Here is a 20,550-nt window from a genome sequence, read left to right on the forward strand (position 1 = left end):
AATTTGGGTAGGAAACAGGGGAAAGAAAACCCTTCTTACTATATGGACAGTTAAGCAATTGGAGTAGGTTATATAGAGAGGTCGTAGAATTCTTGTCATTTTAAGAAGGAGCAGGCCAATATCTGTCAAGGGTGTTGTAAATACCTTTAATTTATTTAAGGGAAAGGGGATGGACAAGATGACCCCTCGAGATCACTCCCAATCCTATATTTCTATAAATATAGTTATTTTTAATGGCTTTATGAAACTTGGGTTGAATAAAAAAAGCTGTATACTGTGATCAATTAATCAGTCTTGATTCTCAACCAGTAGAAAAAAAATCCTCTCATCCCTAACCCAAAGAATATTATCAGAATAGAAGAAAATGTTCCATCATGAAAAGATCTTCTAATTACAAAATCTAAACAATGCCTGTGCTAATATAATGATTCAGCTTCACAGCTGTGCAAAACGACCCATGCTCAATTAAAGAAAAGAAAAATAGAAAGAGAATGGGTTTGCACATGATTTTATTCAGGGGAAAACTGTGTTTGTTTCAAGAGATAAAGTCATTTTTATGGCAGAAACAGCAAAAAGTTTATTTCTTAATAAAATTATGCTTTTGAGAAGTAACTTCAGATGGGAATTCTCCACCATCACAGTGAACACATGTACACCTTAAGCATCAAAATAGGCAAGCTATGGATATTTTCTACTCAAGCTCCGTTGAACTGGTTTTGCATCCAAGCTGGATTTTGAGAAGCTTGATGAGCATGAGGACTGATTAAGAAACTTCTGTTGGCTGCAGCCGTAAATAATGATGTCCTGTTCCCTGCCTACTTTATCTGGCAGCCCAATATTACGTTAAGAACTCCTCAGCATCCATTTTTGACTATCTAATCTGCAGGGTCCAGCTCCCATAAACATGCAGAGTTTCAGTATATGCAAGCACAGATAGAACACAAGAATGACAATGTCAAACCGAAACAAATCCAGAACTCAGATTTGCTAGCATTCATCTCTTCCTTTCATTTCGTCTTCCCACTGGAATATTAACTTGATCTTGGCTTATCAACCTAGCCATTCAACAATGTAGCCTGGGCTGACCAATCCCATGTCTGCTGCAGATACCCAAATCACAGACACTTTAGGATCCTGCAAAAGGTTCTGAGACTAAGTCATTCCATTAGAAATGTGCTTCACAGAACCGCAGAGAGGAAAATAATATCGAGTATTCTTGCTGCGCCCTGTGCAATTATAACAGCTCTCCCTTTTGAACAACATTGTTCTGCTATGGCTGCCAATTTCATAGCCTTCCTCAACAGACACCATAATTACAACAACTCCTTGCCTAATTGCTTGGCTCACGATAATAGCACTGCACATCTGCAGACACACTGCCATTTCTCTTTCTTCTCCTTTCTGACTAGTGTGGGCTTTTGAAAACACAAATGACTAAGCAGAATTAAACATCTATATTAGGACTAAGCTGCACTGATGCTGGGTTTTAGAATCTAGAAATCAAAATAGAAAGCAAGATAAAGCTAGTCAGGGCCTACGGTATATACAAATGGGAAGGAGGGAAGGAGTGAAAAAAAAAGACATCCACAGTTTAATTTAGGTAATTTTCTGTCCACTTCTATTATTTGCAGCTATTGATACTGATAGGGAATACTCAAATTCATCAAATTAAGCATGGGATTAAATGCTGATGAAGTTAAAGCAGGTTCATGAAAGCTTGTGCTCTCTCTCTATATCTGATTTACTTAGTCTATAAAGAGTATATCTACTATGCCTTTTAAAACAGAACATTAACAAAACATTATACAGGAATGATCCTTAACAGAACCACAGGATGAAACCTGAAGCAAAAACAAATAACTTAATTGAAGAGAGTTAAAAAACAATCTGCAGGGCTGTGAAATAGAAGTTTCATTTCCAGGATCAGCTATCAGATTGCAGAATTGCAGAACAAAGGATAGCTTGATTGGTGGAACTCAAGACCATTGAAAAGTAGCAAGGGTCATTAACACCTATGGAATGAAGACTTTAGAAGGGCTCAGGTAGACAGTAATGAGCCATGAAATCAGTTGACTCCCTCAGCACTGCCCCAGTAGAAATCCAGCTACCACTGCCAGCCAGTTGGTTTTAAACTTTGGGTGGAGCATAAATCAAAAGGGTATACCACAAGAACACCAGTGCACCCCTCTTGAACCTGCCCCTGAACTTAAGCACACATTTTACATGAACATACTGTTTCATTCTGTCCAGTTGCACTTTCTAGAGCCTGAACATAAATGAATGCTTTGCTGAATGTGAACTTAAACTCCTTTTTAATATTATTTTAAGTGATCCAACAAAATCCTTTGAAATGATTATAACATTAATGTTTTAAAAAGGGAAGAAAAATCATTCTAGACCAGCACAATGCGTTTTTCCAGCACTGTCAGGCTGTACAAGGCTCAGCTGACAGTCCCTGAAGCTCCAAGTGTGATTCTAGAGGTTTAAGCATTTGTGCCTAATATGACAAAAACCATATTTGGAACAATCATTGCACCTTTCATAGGAATTATAATATACTGGTAATTAAAAATAAATAAATAAAGTATGTATGTATGTATGATGTGTATATATACACACACATGACCCAATCTAGTAAACATAATCCTATGCAGTAGATCTCAGGAGAGGAATGTATGAAACAGACTTGGAGAAAATGATGGGTTTTTGAAAGATGTTTTTTTTCCCCTCTTGATAATTCAATTGGCTTGATGTATACAACTCATACTCTCATAGGTCGGAAAAAAGTTGACTCATTTGATTAAGCTCCAACTCTGAAAAATCTATTCTTCTCTGAGCCAAGACAATACATTAAGTCTTGCTGGATATTTTTGATTAAATAAAATTTAATAAAAAAAATAATAATGCTGAAATGTCTGGCAAACACAAATGAGTTTCAAAGAAATTTCCACTTGGGGAGGTTTTTGAGGTTCAGATCTATTTTGATGACAAGAAGAGGGAGAGAAAGAGATGGGGAAAGGGAGAAGGAGAGATGAAAAACCTCAAATTTTTTATCCAAAACCCAGCTGCATTGAGACAATTCTGTTTTACAAAAATAATCTAATGATTTAGTTTTTGTTCCAGTTTGGCCTTGATAGCAATATTGCACATGAAATCTGGGATAGCTCTGGAGACAACTTGAGCTTACAAAAACTCATTACCTCTATGTTTCTGTTAAATAAATGATTGTTATTTGTGCCAAAATGTGAACTGCCACCATTAGGGGCCATAGTGAACAACACACTGAGTCGCATGGGATTACCTCCAAATTGGTGGCCACTACCCTTTAACTTCCTATATTACTGATTCTTCATGTTTATTATAGCATTATTTTATGCAGAGATAAATGCTTTTAAAAGAGGTTTGTGTCTGACAGCTGTGTAAAAGCTGTGTGTAGCTTCATCCCCTAAAGCAGGGATGGGCAAAATAATGGCGAAACCCAAATGGCTGGACTTCATTTTCCAGCAGCCTCTGCCTGTGTCACTGCGGCCTGTTTCCTTGGAGACCCCAGCAGCGCCAGCACAGTGACAGTGTGGGACCAGAGTTTCCATGGAGGCCAGCCCCAGCAGTGGATTTTGCAGTGGTGACCGCACGATCCAGAGCTGGGGCAGAAAGAGGATCCACTGCCTGCACGCCCCTGCCAGGGGCATGCGGGAGGCAGATCACAGCTCTGCCCCAATTCCAGACCATGCTGTCACCGTCACAATATCCCAGCCCTGAGTAGCTTGTAGCCCAGCTGTGTGCCCTGCCAGTGCTGCTAGGGCCAGTCTCCATGGGAACCCTGGTCCCACACTGTCATGGCACTGCTACTGCTGGCATCTCTGGGGAAACTGGCTGCAATGACATGGGCAGGGGCTGCTGGGAAATGGAGTCTGCTGTGGGCCCGATCTGGCCCATGGGCTGGACTTTGCCTGCCCCTGCCCTAAAGCAAAGTCTCCATAAGGAGCAGACGCATAGTACAATTATTATGCCACAATCTGACCCAGATTTTACTTTGGGGTAAATTTACTCCATAGTAGGCATGTCTACATGTGCAATTAGAGTGGCTGTATAAACTCTGGCACAGTTTATGCTGGAGTTTATTGCTTCTGGGCACACTGTGTCCACATGTGCCTGGGAATGCAGCATGTTAAGCCAGTTAGAGAAGCCCTGGCTGGCAGGGACCGCTTGGGGTGGGGGTCAGCCTACCAGCTCAGGGCTCCTCTCTCTGGCTCACTGTGCTGCAGGGGGGCTGGCTGGGCCATGAGAGTGCTTCAGTATGGGGCTAACCAGCAGGCAGCCCCTGCACTGAAGCACCCTTATGCCCCCCAGCCAGCCACATCAGCATCTACACATGACCTGCTGCAGAGTAAAAATCTGAGCAGAATAGGGGAAGTATCTTCACCTGCTATTAATGTGCCTGAACATTACTGCACAGTAAATTCAGATGCGTTAAGCTTTGGTTGGGAACGTGTCTACACATGTCTGCTGGGAGCAAATTTGCTCCTGATGGGATCAGGCCACTCCATAGATTCTCCCACCTTGTTCTGCCCCACTGCAGCAGTCAAGGGGAGCTCCAAACTCCTCCAGGTGCTAGCCCTGGGCTGGCAGCAGGCATGGGGGTCAGGCCTGGGCTCCAGGAAGCTGTCCCTGCCCCAGGGCAGCTCCCTTGCAGCTGCAGGGAGATTGGGGCTGGCCCCAAGCCCAAGGGGATGTGGGGCAGCAGTCCAGCCCCAATCTCCCCACAGCTGCAAGGGAGCTGCCTTGCAACAGGGACAAGTCCCCCCCATGCCCTGGGGCTTGGTGCTTAGCCAGGCAGCAGTTGTAGCCCCATGCTGCCTAGGAGCAAATTGCTCTGGGTCAGATTTTACATGCACTTAGTTCACGCACAATTTTTCTAGTACCTGTCTGTATGTGTTGGTTCTAGCAAACTGTGCGTTATACTTATTTAACACACAGTAATTGATGCTCATGTGTAGACAGTGACACCTTACTGTGCATTAGTCTAAAGCATAGTAAAGCATCTTGTGTAGACGCACCCAGAGAGAAGCAGACTCATGACTAGTTCTCAGCTAGCTGGCTCAGAGGCCTCCAGTGCTTGGTATTACAGTACATGGCCACTAGGTGTCAGGCCAACCAGTTTGAACTGAGATAACTAACTCGCATTGAAACAGCCTAGAGGAAATAGGCAATATAATGTTGTGTAGCAGCTTGGCACATAACACAGTTACTACACATTTGCATAGGGTAACTACGTCTTGGATATGAGTGATTTACTATATACAGGGGCTGTGTGTTGTGTATCTGCTCCATTTCTTTTCTGCCCTGATGTCTACTTGCTATGTAATGGTACTATGTAGTGGATTGTACACCTTCACCACTAGTGAAGGGATGGTAGGAGAGACTTTCAATGAAACCCAAATCCCCAGGGACAGTAAAATAAACAAACGAGCACACAAGCAAACAAAAACCCTAATCTACACAAAGGCACTAGAGAATACAGAAAACAATCCTGCACTGGAAGTGGGAGGGATTAGAAGATCCAACTGCTTTCATTTTTCATTGGTTTGCATGTTGTGCTGTCATCTCCCAAAGATGACAGTTTACACTTGCTTGGTGCTATGCAAGGTAGTGGAGAATCAAGACCAATATCCCCTTTCAGCACAAAAATCAATGATTTTGAGATTCATGTCTTTCTTCCCTACTTGAGGTCAATGCATTTTAGATACCTCAGGACTGCAAGGTATGGGACTGCATTTATCTAAAGGTCAAAGTTGAGGTTGGTTTGGCCTTAAACGTAGTACCTTGAGCATTTACTGTATTAAATTTCCCAATTGATCTGTCTTACATTACAGCATCTTCATCACTCAGAAGCCTGAGCCCATCTGTCATTTTACTTCTTGGTGGTAACATCTGCATGTCACGAGGTGCCTCACTAGGACTCCAGACACGGATTGATGATACATTAGTCATGCTGGCCTACACTATTACTCTCATGAAAATTTTATGAACTGTGCTTACATTTCACCTGTTAAGGAAGGAAAACAAATACTTCCTTCTATAATTAATGTAGAATATGAAACGCATTGGTACTCTCAAAGGAACTGTAGAGTTAAGTGCTGATCAAAGCCTAGCTGTAGATATCTAAGCATCAGTAACGGACCCAAAGGGAATACTAAAACAACAACAACAACAACAACAAAAGACCCTAGAAAAACACTCCTGTGGAGCCAGGAGGAATTGTCTACAGAAAGTTCAAGCAAGTGTGTGGGTTTATAATACCATCCAATGATAGCTCTTTTATTTTCATGCTACAGGAGGCCTGTAAGAAGGGTCTTGGTTCCCTTCTCTGGTCTCTGCTAGAGTCATGGAGGGGGAATTAAATATAGTCTTAGGAAAGAAACAGCTTTACCCCTCTATATGGGCCCTGTGAGGAAAATAAAGAGCCAAGAACAAGGAATAGTGCTGTTCAGGGCTAGAATGGTCCACGACGAGGGATCGTAGGTTCTAATATAAATGATAATAGTGAAAAATGGGCACCTTGCCCCTGGAGCAGTACTGTCTACTCCCACTCACATGGTGGGGGGTTCTAGGTTTCTTTTTGCCTTTTCACACCCCACTGATCTCTCCCAAAACAGGCTCATCTGGCAAGAAGTTGCCTGACAGTCATCCTCTGAGGTCTGTGAGCCCCAGGAGACTATATCTTATGAGTTTAAAAGGGGCTCTCTCTCAACAAAATTTGAATATCTAATTTTCTCTCACAGTCATACACACAGGTACATACAAGCAATAGAAATGATGTGAATACCACCCTTTGATGCACACTTTGGAGGCCCTTACTGTCATATGCTGTCATCTTAGAGGTTAAGCATATGGAGAAGTGTAGTGCTATTATACATGTCACTGTGACTGACGAAGCCTATGACAGTAGTTTTGAGGGGAATGGCTTATAAGCTGATATATCTGTAGACTGAGGAGCTGAAAACAAGAAACTGAAATAGAAATGAGAAAACAGCAACAGAATACTCAGTCTGTATTTTAATGGGCTCATAACTATCCAGCTCATACATTTGGCCCCAAACCTGATCCCATTGTGGTCAAGGGCAGTGCTGATCTTGATTCTGGTAGCAGCAGGAGCAGGCCGTGTGTGCATGCATACATGCACATGCTTACTTCCTTTTTCTAAAGCAAAGCTTTCATATTAGGGGTGCAGAGGGATCCACAAAGAGACCTTAACTATTCAGAATCAAAATCTAAGTTAAATCTTGAAAGCTGCAGAGACACCACCTTCTGCTTTCAGCTGCAGGGCAATGCCAAGAATTTGGTTATCAAAGTAATTTCCTCCCCACTTCTTCAAACTCCCAGTTGCAGGATTCCTGGTTATTGCTAATACTTGTGAAATAAATATTACCTTCACAGAAGCTTTCTCTGCTTATTTTCTTGCACCTGGAGTGCAGCATTAACCCAACTGGCTGTACAAAGTATCTCTACGTGCCAGTATCTCTCAGGGAGTACCAAAGAATTTATGGGTTTGGCAGGTAGCTGAATACCAACTGTCTGGTTCACCTGATAAAGTTTCAGGAGTTTTACATTGTAATTATATATTTCAGATGAGAGAGGTGTGCATAATCATATAAATAAACCAGAAGAGAGTGAAAGGTCCATTTTTTACTTTCAATTGATAGAAATTAGAAGAAATTCAAGTACCACCATTAAGTCACCTAAGGAGCAACCACTGACACTGTATTGCCAAGTCACAGATAGATAATTCTCTTCTCCTTAGTCTGCTAAACTACTCCATAGGGAGAAGATATAGAAACCTTACACCATATTATCCATATTTTTGCTTGCAAGTATTTATTCAAGGTGCTGAGCCTGAGCTAAAATGCTCTTTGGTTTCTGTCCTGCCTAACAGAGTTGCCTCTTCTCTCTAGCAGACAGATCAGGAATTTAACCTTTGGATACTTTTGCAGACACTCCCTTCTGCATGGGAGTCCGTTGGCTGAAGGCTGACTGTTCTCAACATAAGGCTATTTCCACTGATGCAATAACTACACTGTAAGGGGTTTTCCAGGCTTGTGAGTAATGGGTGATTATGGGACTGATTTATAGCTTAACGACAATTCATTTTCCAGCAGCAAGACATTATTTATCTTAATTAAAATGTGAAAACACTTCAGTGCTCAGATTATGTATATAGCGGATACTTAAAATAATACAAGAGGCCTCATTTCCAAATGGAATGCAGATTTATAATACAGGATCAGGCTTGACAAAAATGATCCTGATTTCTATGTTGTAAGTGCTCTTAATATTTGTGCTTTTTATATCTAGAGAGACCAACCATAGGACTATCATAGAAGAGTTTATCATGAATAGAAGAAAAGCAGCAGTCAGTCTTTCATCTGCTCTTCCCACCTCACTTACTACAAGGATTCAGGGACAAGGAGAGCATAAACTATTACAAACATTAGCCATTCAGTATTTTAGCAGCCTTTTGAGCTGACGCATCCTTAAAGCCCATTTCTGAAATAACTCATCTCAGAAGACTATTGCTCTGGCTGATAACATGTGGAAGGGCTAATGGCCACCAAAGAGAACCTCAGGAAACTAATTATCCTTACTCATCAGCAACTTGTAAAGCTGCTGAGGAAGGAGATGCCATTGTTCAAAACAGCCACCGCTAATACATTAGTGAACACCATTCCCTAGGGATAGATTTAACAAAGATGATGAGTTAACCACTTGTTATGCATGGAGAGCCTGGTTCCACATTCAATCCCTTCCCTGCTTTTCCTCCCTTCAAGGGGGGAAGAAGGGGGATGAGCAATTTATATGAAAGAAAGCTAAAGTGAGCAGCAGTGTTTTTAAATGCCAAAACACAATGACGAGGGCCTTCATGTTATTATTCTACCAGACATGCATTGCATATTTTTCCAAGTAAGCAATCAGCTGTGAAAGAGCAAGAACCCTTGTCTACTACAAAAATACATAGTACAAAATGTTCTACTAGGATTATATAACAGCGAAGTTAGAAGCACTTCATATGACTTGAAAGAAAAAACACCTGTACTCCACTTAATTCTTAACATAGTAGGTTAAATTTATCCCTGTTTTATACAGTTATTTATAACACGGGATGAATGCATTTTACATTTATACACAATATTGGACATTTAAATATATTGTCACTTGATCTTTGTTTAGAAGCCTGCGTATGAATGTATGCATTTACATTACTATATATTTTTGAAAACTGACAGTGTTTCATTGCAAATGAGAGGACAGCTATGAGCAGTAGTGATTAAAACTGAAAGATTATAAACAAAAAGTTAAAAAAAATTAAGTCCATCATTTCCAGAAGGTTGCTTAACTATTCATCTTGTGGGGGGGAAAAAAAAGTAACAGCAGGTGGGTTACAGATTAAATGTGCACACACTTACTGTAAGTGTTGTGGGGTAGAGAACTGGTCTGCGTTAAAATCTTATCTTTCACTCACACACACGTGTGCACAAAATTAAGAAAGAAATTTTAAATTATGTGGATTGTTAAAGATATATATTCTGGTTATTCTGTATTTAGATAGAGTAAAAAAAAAAATCACATACAAGATTACAAGTTGTCCCTTTGTAGCTTTTACATCTATTGTAATAGTACATATTAGGATGCCTACTGATTATAGTTTAATACACAAATATATACCAATTAATTACAAAATGTACAGGCCCTATGGTAGCTAATTTAGAAAAACAAAAAATAAAACTAGAAAGCACCAAAAGTGATGAGACTATAATTTTAATTCATATTAAATTTCCATTATTAAAATCCAGTTGGACTCGCCTAACTCAAATGAACATAGTTATAAGTGTTCTGTAGGACGGGAACTACGCTGCTGCTTGGTTTTGGTTTTATTAATTTTTACCCCCACCAAGTTGGATTATAGTCAAGGCTGACTTGTTGAATTCCAGTGCTTCATCATCCACCAAAAGCATCACCATAGCAACACGGAAAAGACTATGCATTATAAAAATACTCAGCATGCTGAACAAGATAATGGTTCAAAAAACATTTCAATAATATGGCAACGTGCCAGTACGGGGGGGGGGGGGGCGAAGGGGGGGGAGAGTAGCATTTTAACTCTGACAATGACTCCAGAAGGAAATGAAAATGCTAATGTTATTTACTCAAAATGTATGTGCATTCATTGTGAATAACAGGTGCAAGCCCGAACATAAGAATTGCTGTAACTGCTGTCTGACAGTGAGAAGTAACAGATGCTTTAGGGCAGTGGGGATAAGAAACAGGATAATGTGTCCCATCCCTCACCGTGACTCGATTGCATCTCTGTTGCTTTTGATAGATTGTCATGGACCAGTTCTCCATAGAGTTGTCCAATCCCTTTTTCTGAAACTGGTTATACAATTGGCCACCACAGCATCCCATGACAATGAGTTCCACTGTGTTCTATGTAAAGAAATACTTCCTTCCATTTTTTTAAAACTGGCTGCCTGATAAATTTTCACAGTGCCCTCTAATCTGTTTTAGCAGACCTAGTAACCAACAGTTCCATATTCAATCTCCTCCCCACATCATTCATGATTTTATAGATCTCTAGTCTACTATCTTTTCCAAACTGAAGAGTCTCAGTCTTGTCAATCTCTTGTACCCCTGTACAGGCCCTTCTGTACCCCTGTCCATTTTTTTCATCCTTGTCCATACTTTTTCTAGATCTAGTATACTCTTTATACTACACATAATATTCAAGATGTGGATGCACTGGGAATTTATCCATTTGCCCAGAGAGCTTACACTTCTTTTCTATGGCTGATATAGCTATAGAACAGCAACTATAACTTTACATTTAGATGGTTAAGCCAGATAATTGTATCAGAAGCAACAGAATGTATAGCTGTGATACCTCCTTCATATTTGTGGATCAAACATTGAGTCATTATATGTTCCATGGTCTGTTCTGGGTGACCACAGTCACACACACTGGAGAGTTTTAAATTTTCCATTTGTGCATCAAGTATTTGCATCTCCTATGGGTTGTGTGGATATGGTTTAGAGCTGCCCATGAATGTCATGGCAGATCAAAGTCAGGCATCTTCTGCACAGGATCAATCGCAAGATCCCATGCAGAATGTTGGATTTCTCATTTGGGAAATTCTTGTGAAATCTATTCAGTTTTCCAAGCTTCATCAGGGTTGAAGTTACATTGTTGAAGGTTAAGTGCATGGATCCAGAAGGCATTGCACAACTTCAGGTGACAGTGAGGGGTACTGTTGAGATCCTGGTGGATGGGGAGACATTTGTTTTTCTTAAATTGCTGGACTTCCCGCAGAGTTGCTTCCTCACGATGAATAGGTGGAGAAGCGATGTGCAACAGCATAGCCAAGGTGTTGGGGCTGATTTGAGGGTTCCAGCAATGCACAGCATTGCAGAGCTCAGGTGGATGTCAACTAGTTGAGTGCGACTGCTTCTGTTCCATACCAGTGCACAGCACTTAGCTACAGAGTATGCAAGGGCCAACACTGATGTCTGTAATATTGATGCTGATACTCCTCAGCTTCTGCTTGCTAATTTCTGGACCAAATTGACCCTTATCTTCATCTTGGCAACTACATTCTTCAAATGGCTGTGGATGGTTAATGTGCAGTCCAGCCCCACTCTGAGATGAGATAGAATGGGGTCATGTGGCAGTGTCGCTGCAGAAATTTACCTTCAGTGTGCACTTAGCCTTCATGTTATCAAGATGGAATGCAATGACTGTTGTTTCATGGGGATTTGGCTTAAGTCTACATTTCTGGAAATATTCCTCCATGGTATTCAGGTCCTCATTCAAGGTGGGCTCAGTGTCACTGAAGGTGGCTGCTTGTGTTGCCAAACCAAGGTAATCTGCATATGCAAAATTACACAGCTTTCTTGGCAGCATATCGCTTGTGTATATATTAAAAAGTGTTGGTGAGAGTACAGAACCTTGTAGCAGGTCATTACTGAGCAACTGGGGAAAGCTGACTCTGTCATCCAGGTGGACACATAGCTGCCTGTTGCTCAATATTGTCCACATCAGGCATAGTGTTTGGTAGTAGGGTATGATCTTTGCAAGCTTAAGCATCAGACCTTTAATCCAGACCATTTCATAGGATGATGACAAGTCTACAAAGACTGCAGTGGTCTTGGATTATTTTCCTGAAAACCAGCCTTGATGTGCATTGTAAAGGCCAAAACTTAGTAGCAGCAACTGCGCTTAGGCCAAAATCCCACTTGTTCCTCGGGGATCACTGGCTTCATAAAAGGGCTGATTCTCCTAAGGATATGTTCAACCAGTTTGTAGGTTGTGCAAAGGAGTGATATTGGCTTATAGCTTCCTGTGTTGTTGAGTGGCTTACTCAGTTTGAGTATTGCAATGACCATGACCTCCCACCATGCATCTGGATTCCATGGTTTTGATATACAGTTTCACCAACCACTGAAATCTTTTGGGGCCTAGTTCATGGAAAAATTCTTGGAGGATACCATCTCCACTGACTGCCTTCCATTTCTCCATTACAGTTAACCCCCTGTCACTATGCTAATTGCGGTAGGGACTTGTATAGGGATTGATGTTATTATCCAGTGTAATTGACAATTGACTTCTTGTTTTGTGTTTTTGTTGAGAGGGCTTTTTGTTTTGTCTACCAATTTTAGAAACTATGAAGCTGGGATGGAGTTTTGTGGTCTGGTATTCCGCTGGATTAGCAGCTCCATGATGTCATAATAGGACCCAGGCATGTCAACGAGCATGTGTGACGTCCAGACCTTCAAACACAAGCAATCCATTTTTGGCATCTGGTTGAATCTAGAGGCTCTAGTAGGGCCTTTGCAACCTGTAGGTTGCCTGACTGATTGTACTGTTGGGACAGGTCCTGGGTCTCTTTAGTCCATCAGGGAGTATATTCCTCCTGGAAGCTGCAGGGGATACTCTTCTTGGTGGCAGCAATCAGGAGGCCAATAAACCAGTGATAATTTTCCAGTGTCACACTGTGCAAGCTTCAGCATTAGTGGGTCTCAAGCCTGACTCTGAGGGATCGCTTACAAGAGGATAATGCATTTAATGGTACATTCTTTGGTCTTTCTACAGAGGCTGCCATAATGCATGATTATGATTGCTGGCTGTGATGCAACTGCTTAGAAATGGATTAAAGCTAAACTCATTTGACATAGGCTATTGAAGAGATAACTTTAGCAACATGTTTCAGAAACTACCAACTGGGATTTGATCTAAAAATTAAAGTCTAGAGGTGAGGCAACACTCCCTGGCCTTGTTATGTCTGTATTAGTTATTCCCCTCCCTCCGCCAGGAGCCTGACTGACAAATCTGTAAGCCCTGAAAGTTCAATTTGGTCTTTAAAAGGCACAGCTACATCTCTAAATATATGCCTGCAAAAATTTAAATATAAAACACATTAAATACAGATAAGCATCATGGGACAAGAGTTTATCCCATAAATTGACTATGCATCACAAAAGTGTATTCTCCAAAGATTCCAAAGGTAAGGTGTTATTTTATTTCCCCCATCCTCATAGTCTGAATTATTTTTAAAACAAAGAAAACTAAAACAGCCACAGCCTGTCTTAAGAGGAAACTGCAGGTGCTTAAAGTATCTGAAAATCTGGCCATTTGTATGGGAGCCACATTATAGATTTAGACACCCAAGGCTGGTCACCAAGGGTGCAGGCAGAGGTGACAATTTTTTGCCTGATCTGGCCAAAGAAAGTGGTCTATAGGCATGACCAAACACAAGTGCACAGCTGCAGACTGATTAAAAAATGTCCAACTGAGTGAAAATCTGAACCCTAATTGCATGAGGGGTGAGATGAAGACATTTCAAAACAAAGTGTCTTCTGTAACTTGTGTCTACACTGCCTGCCAGCCGGTTCCTGTTTTCAGAATGGGAGGGGGGAAAAGAAACAGATGGAGTTTGGTTTGGGGTTTTTTCAGCGCCCCCTGGAGAGTGGGGTGAGTGTATTGGAACCCAGTTGGTTGCAATTCATCCACCCCATCTCCAGTGCTGGCTTGGGAACCCCTAGAATGAGCTCCTTCTGCTCCCTTTCCCCACTCCCATTCTGGAAACAGCAACAGGCTGGGAAGGAGGAGGGGCCATTGCTAGAGAAACCAGCGGCAGGTTCCCAACCAGCAGCTGGATTCCCCTTCCCACTGGAGCCAACAGTTAATTTCTATTTGGTCCAGGGGATCATTGTAACTCAGAATGCTTCCTGCAAAGCATTCTCAGTTACAGCAAGGAGCTGCAGTTCTGTCTGGGTGCCTAGTCTTCAGGTGTTGGGTAGTACTTTTTTCATAGTTAGTTTTAGGATTAAAACATTAGAACTGCTAGGTGATCTCATGGCATTTGTGTAGTTTCTCTTTTGCCTCCCTACAAGCATGCAATTCCTCCTCGCACTCCACTGCACTGGCAAGGGTAGGTCCCATTATAGTGTAGTTTCATTTCCTTCCCAAGCGAGCTCTGCTGGTAAAACTGGATTAGCAAAATTCCTATAGGATTGGTATAATCCAGCTAGAGACAAGAGGCTACTCTTTGCATCAACTATTCATCTTTACTTAATTTTGGTGAAACTTCTGTTTTAATACAGGTATTTCACTAGCTTTATCTGTCTCTCTATTTGAAAGACTTCTCCTAGGGCCTAACAATGCCTATATGTAATACCTTTATTTCAGTGGGTGCTTCAGTGCTCAGTCCCTCTGATAATTGTTATTATACAACATCTGAACAATTAAAGGCAACTAATCTGTGAAATGTGTGAAATAATAAATACAAATAGATGCGTCTGAAGGCAAGGCTCTTTCACTTAGCAGCCACAGAGAGTGTCATTTTAGTTGCTTTAGAAGCCATGTTCTTTACAGCCACACTTCAGTGTGAGATAGTGCATGCTGGCTCTATTCCAACTACTGTTCCCTTTAGCACAGCAGGAGTTAAAACTGCAAATTTCAAAGGGGCCGTTGTCATTGCCCTTCTTTACAATTCATACCAAGGCATGATACATCATCTGATTTTGGAACCAGAAGACGAGAGTCATTTCATAACTCCATTTTCCTTCCTCAGACACTTCTGGCTAGAAAATCCTTTGGCATGCTAATTTTGAAAGCATGTCAAAGGGAATTCTCTCTGATGAAAAACACTAGGCAAGCAACTACACTCTTAACATAAATGACATTAAGAGCAAATGTTTTCAGTTGCCATCATTAAAGACTGTGTGAATCCAAAGTCATGTCTACAACACCAGCATGTATTTTAGGGAGAAGCAAAACAAAGCCAAATGCTTCATATTAATAGGGATCCTGTAGAAAGGATAAGTTATTCTTAATTCAGAAGGATGGAAATGGTCACTATCTCCCCTTTCTTTCAGTGGAAATAAAATAATGGATCCACAGGAGCGGGTACCCGTTTTGCCTCATAGTAGAGTACTGTAAAAGTCCCAGTTGACTTTCACTCCACTGTAATAGGACTTAATTTTGTTAATCTCCTTGGAGTACTAAGATTATTTACTACAGAGGAGGAAAGTGATTTTATTCCTTCTCACCCAACTGTTACTGACCCATGGAAAGGGTTATAAAAAAAGGGAAAAAAAGAAAGAGGAGGAATACCTGGATCCCAATCTTATTCCAGCTTCTCTCCCCTGAGAATGAAGCTGGGCCACCATACACTCAAGCTGGATTCATTGAAAAAGAGCCCTGCTGCCACAGAGGAGCTTTGGTAATGGGAAAAAAAAAATCACACATATAGTCTCTTTTGTGGAGAACTTCCCCCCCGCCCCCCCAGTTTTAAAAGGTAGTTTCTTCTCAAGTTTAAACCATGAGGCATTCTATACACCCATCACAAAGGGCCATTTCATTGTAAAAACAAAAAAGGAGATGATTTAGTAAGAAAGCTGGACTGAACTAGGGGCGTGGGATATAACCCTCAGGAACTAATTGGATAATTCCACGGGAAAGCAGCAATAGGATGATGGGGCTTGTGAGGAAGTAGTAACTAGGGGCTTTGTACATGGCATAAAGGAAAGAAGATTGCCTAAGCCTTCAGAGGCTGGCTGCATGGAGGGAATGTGTGATTATAAGGTAGGAGTTCATTCTATCATGTGGCTCTGTACCCATTAGTCAGGTGCATCATCCCTCCCTTCCATCTCTGCTGGGAAGTTATTACTACCTCATAAAAATCCTTTCTTTGACTAAAGAAGGATTCAAAGGCAACTCTGCAGTTTCCTAGCTATTTGTAGACCTTTCCTGTGTTGACACATGACCCAGCATATACTTCCAGGGAGCTTGTGTACTTACCATCCACTTTTATAGAGACACATCCACAAACCCATTGACAGAAGCATCACTAGGGAGAAGTGACCGGGTAGTTGCCTGGGTGTGTGTTAGGGGCAGCAGGAGAGTGAGGGCCGATTAAAAAAAAAAAAAATGCTGCCATTGCAGTTGCACAAATTGTGCTGGCAGTGCAGCAGTAGTTAGAAGTAGCTGCTGCCCCTGGGTGTCAAGCTCGTTGTTACTCTTCTGCCCACTGGCCAAGAATGAATTAGGTATACAATCACTAAGAACCCAATTCTTTGCTCACTTACACTAATTTCACATACATGTAACTCCAGGGATAACATAGCACAATTCTGATGTAAGCAAAAATCAGAATGAAGCAAAGAGAAATCTAAAAGGAAAAGAATAAATAGCTTTGTTTAATATTTTATCTGAAAGCCAAGAAGGAACCTCACTCTCCCACACAGAAGATAGACTATTTATCAAGTCAGCCACACTGTGTACTTCCAAAGGCTGCTTGCAACTGTCAGCCAGAATATAGGACCAGCCTGCTAGAATCAGCAAATTGTTCTAGCTTCCTGCATTTTCAGCCTCAGATGAATGTAGTGTTGGTTAATGGGATTTCTTACTAAAAGTTGTCCAGGGATAGCAAACATTTCAAGGGTGGAAAACCAGTTTAAAAAATTTTAAATTGCATTTGCTTTTAAAATTAGATTTATCTTTTTTTAGATGGGGCCGAATAAAATATATTCGTTTATCAGGAACCTGGCACTCAACAACCTGTTTATCGAGGCTAGCAGCTTTTTTACATTACTAGCATTGGCTAGTTTACATGCAAGTGGGACTAGGGCAGTTAGTTTGAGTTTCATCATGTAAACACTAAAAGGCATGAACATGAATAAGTGAAACAGAACATGAATAAGTGTTTCATGGACCACTATATTTCAGCTGAAATTTAACAACCTTATGCACTGGTATGGACCCAAAAGCTCCCTATGCATTTTGATGATTCATATTGATTAGAAAGCAAATTAGACTATAAACCAGCATGAAACTAAGCAGGGACTCTTCATTCATGAATTGTCCAACTTGAGGGGGAATGGAAAACAAGCAGCACATGTACAGATTGTGAAATGGGCCTGTGCAGAATGTGTTTGAAGAATGAAGTGTATATTCTTTCTTTCTTGAACTATGAGGCAAGGATGCTAGCAAGACAGACAGATGCATACTTCTACACATCACAGGCCACAAACTTTCATTTCCCTTCAAATTTTAAAAAGCACTTAATACGAATAACAAGGTCCCTCCTTTTTTGGTTCCAGTCTTGCAGTGATTTTTATTGTCATTGTTTTGTGTTTTGAAAATTAATTTACTGTAGCTATATCTTAAATCAGGCAAATGCATTTAGTTTCAAATACTCAGCTGCTTTTACTTGTAATCAGGCTCTACCTTACCTGAATCTAAATGCCAAGGGTCCGTGGCAGCCGACATTGGTGGGATTGTCAATGGAGATGCTCCGCAGTTGGATTCCACTAGCTCCCCTTGAATGTGGACGTGAGAGGAGGTGTTGGTAGGTCTCAAGGCTGCTTTGAGGGGGGCAACCTGGTTGAACTGCACTCTGGACAGGCAGCCGGTGAATCCAGGTGTATTGTATTTATATATATCTTGGTCAATCTTCCCAGTTTCTAAGAGGAAGACAGAATAGACTCATTAACACAGTTTACTACAGGCTCAATGCATTTGATTTTTTTTTTTTTTTAAACACCCACTTTCTGGAAAGCCAGCACATTTATGACCTTGACACACTTTTCTGCTGCTCAAACGTTAACATGAGAAATTTGACTGGGAAGGATCACCCCAGGATCCAACTCACCCTTCTTCAAATAAAGAAGAGAACTGCAGCTGTCAAGACATTTTCAGTTGATTTCTCTCTTCACTCATCTGAACTGCTGGCATGACTGCTTCCCTTCATTCATCTTGGCCTGCCTCCTCCCATCCTCACTCTGACACCCCTCCTCCCCTGCCATGGACAGCACTGTTGCACATCTGTGCTTGCTATTAATGGTCATTCCTTTCTGTGATTCTCTTCTCCTCCACCTCATTTTCTTTTCAGTAAGATTAAGAGCTCTCTGGAAGTATCCTCCTTCTAGTTTCCTATTACTGGAAATTTTGAAAAGCTGAGTGATTGAGACCATACAGCATTCTAGAGCCTGTAACTGAAGTGTGGAGAACCTGATATCTCCTGACAATCTCATCTTCCTGATGTCAATTAATAAACACAATGCCAAGCTGTACAAAGTGCACGAAAGACTTGGTGATACAACCCCTAAACATTGAACATATCCCTTTACTGTAAGGGACTCTTGCAGCTCATAGATACAACTGCCCCTGCAACATGGAAGATATCGAATTTAGCCATCTGAAATGGAAACTGTACAACATGAAAAAGAAAGAAGCCAGACTCAACAGCGACATATATTTTCTAAGCCTTTGCAAGAAACACAGCTTCATTCCCCGAGGACTAAACATCTACAAACCCCTGACTACTACACACAACTCCAAATATGCTGCATACCTATGCAGAAGAACTTCAGAGAAAATTAGAAATCATCTACTTCACCTACTCTACTCCAAAAGAGACCAACTCAGGAAGGAAATCGTCATACACTACAACAACTTAAAAGATAGAAATCCATGCACGTTCCCTGACAATATACAGTGGATACAAAGAGACTACGAAAAACTTTCTACAGCATTCATCCAATATAAAAAGAAGAAATGGAACAAATTACTCCAAGAACAAGCTCCCCAGCCACAAAACAACCATCAGAGGAGCAACACCAACACCTTACGACCTTGCAACCTCAGACTTGATGAAACTGCAAGCAGCAACCAACCCACAAATATTATCAATCTCTCCACACACACGCTTACCAAAACTGAAAAATCTGTCCTTTCTGAAGGCCTAAATTTCTGTCCAGAAAAATACCGCAATAAAATACTTCAATGTGGAGAACTAGAAGAATTCTTCCGATGCCTGAGCCTCAAATAATATTTCCACGACCAAAGTGAACCCACTCCCAACAACAACTCATCCTCTGACCACATTCAAGAAAGGATCAATGCCAAAAAGCCCCAAAAAACAGCAGATTGGACACCTCGCAGTGGACGAAACCCTAACCTTGACCGCTACATTGACTACTTCAGGGAAAGAATGAACAATGAAATAATCAGCAACACGTGCCACCACAACAACCTCTCTCTACCAGAGAAAAAGGCCATAGAATCTCTAAGATCTAACCACCAAATAGTAATAAAACCAGCAGATAAAGGAGGAGCCATAGTCATCCTAAACTGTGAGGATTACATAAAGGAAGCCAACAGACAGCTCTCTGACACCACCTACTACAAAGAACTACAAGAAGATCCTACTCCCCTTTTCACTAAAAAAACTCAACAATACCATCAAATCATTTCCACCAAGACTACAAGAAAAACTACAGACCTTGATCCCCCTGCTACCTAACCCGGGGACTTTTTACATGCTTCCTAAAATCCACAAACAAGGTAACCCTGGCAGACCTATCATATCCAACCATGGGACCCTAACAGGAAATATCAGGTTTTGTTGAATCCATCCTAAAACCGCTTGTCACCCACAGAGCAAGTTTTGTCCAAGACACTACAGACTTGCTATAGAAACTTAAAAGCATAGACCACCTTCCCAGCAACACACTCCTAGCCACCATGGACGTTACCAGCCTATATACCAACATCCCACACCAGGATGGCATCCAAGCCTGCCTTACATATCTACAGGAACAAGATTAAAACCCAGAATACAGACCCAAAGATATTACTGAGCTTATACACTTCATCCTCACCCACAACAATTTCACTTTTAATAATCAACACTTCCTCCAGATGATGGGAACAGCTGTGGGCACTAAAATGGCCCCACAGTATGCCAACCTTTTTATGAGCCACCTGGAAGAAGACTTCCTCAAGAACTGCACCATCAAACCCTTACTATACCTAAGATACATCGATGACATCTTCATCATTTGGAGTGAGAACCGGGAATCTCTGATTGAGTTCCACCAAAAATTCAACAGTCACCATCCCTCCATCCGACTTTCTTTGGAAAACTCCAGCACCAACATCCCCTTTTTAGACACAATGATCAGTATCCAGAAGGGTAAAATACAGACCACAGTATA

The 20,550-nt window shown here is 41.2% G+C and overlaps 1 protein-coding gene across 1 annotated transcript in view; it reads right to left on the bottom strand.

Moving 5' to 3' along the window:
• The window catches only part of CNTNAP2 (contactin associated protein 2), a 1,295,029-nt gene that overhangs the window by 18,531 nt on the left and 1,255,948 nt on the right, over positions 1 to 20,550 (bottom strand). The window contains exon 22 of the mRNA XM_059729349.1: positions 17,785 to 18,015. Within this exon, the coding sequence (XP_059585332.1) occupies positions 17,785 to 18,015 (231 nt within the window). The remainder of the gene's footprint in view (positions 1 to 17,784; positions 18,016 to 20,550) is intronic.

The sequence above is a fragment of the Alligator mississippiensis genome, chromosome 5, assembly GCF_030867095.1.
Source record: "Alligator mississippiensis isolate rAllMis1 chromosome 5, rAllMis1, whole genome shotgun sequence".
In the NCBI taxonomy this organism is placed as follows: domain Eukaryota; kingdom Metazoa; phylum Chordata; order Crocodylia; family Alligatoridae; genus Alligator; species Alligator mississippiensis.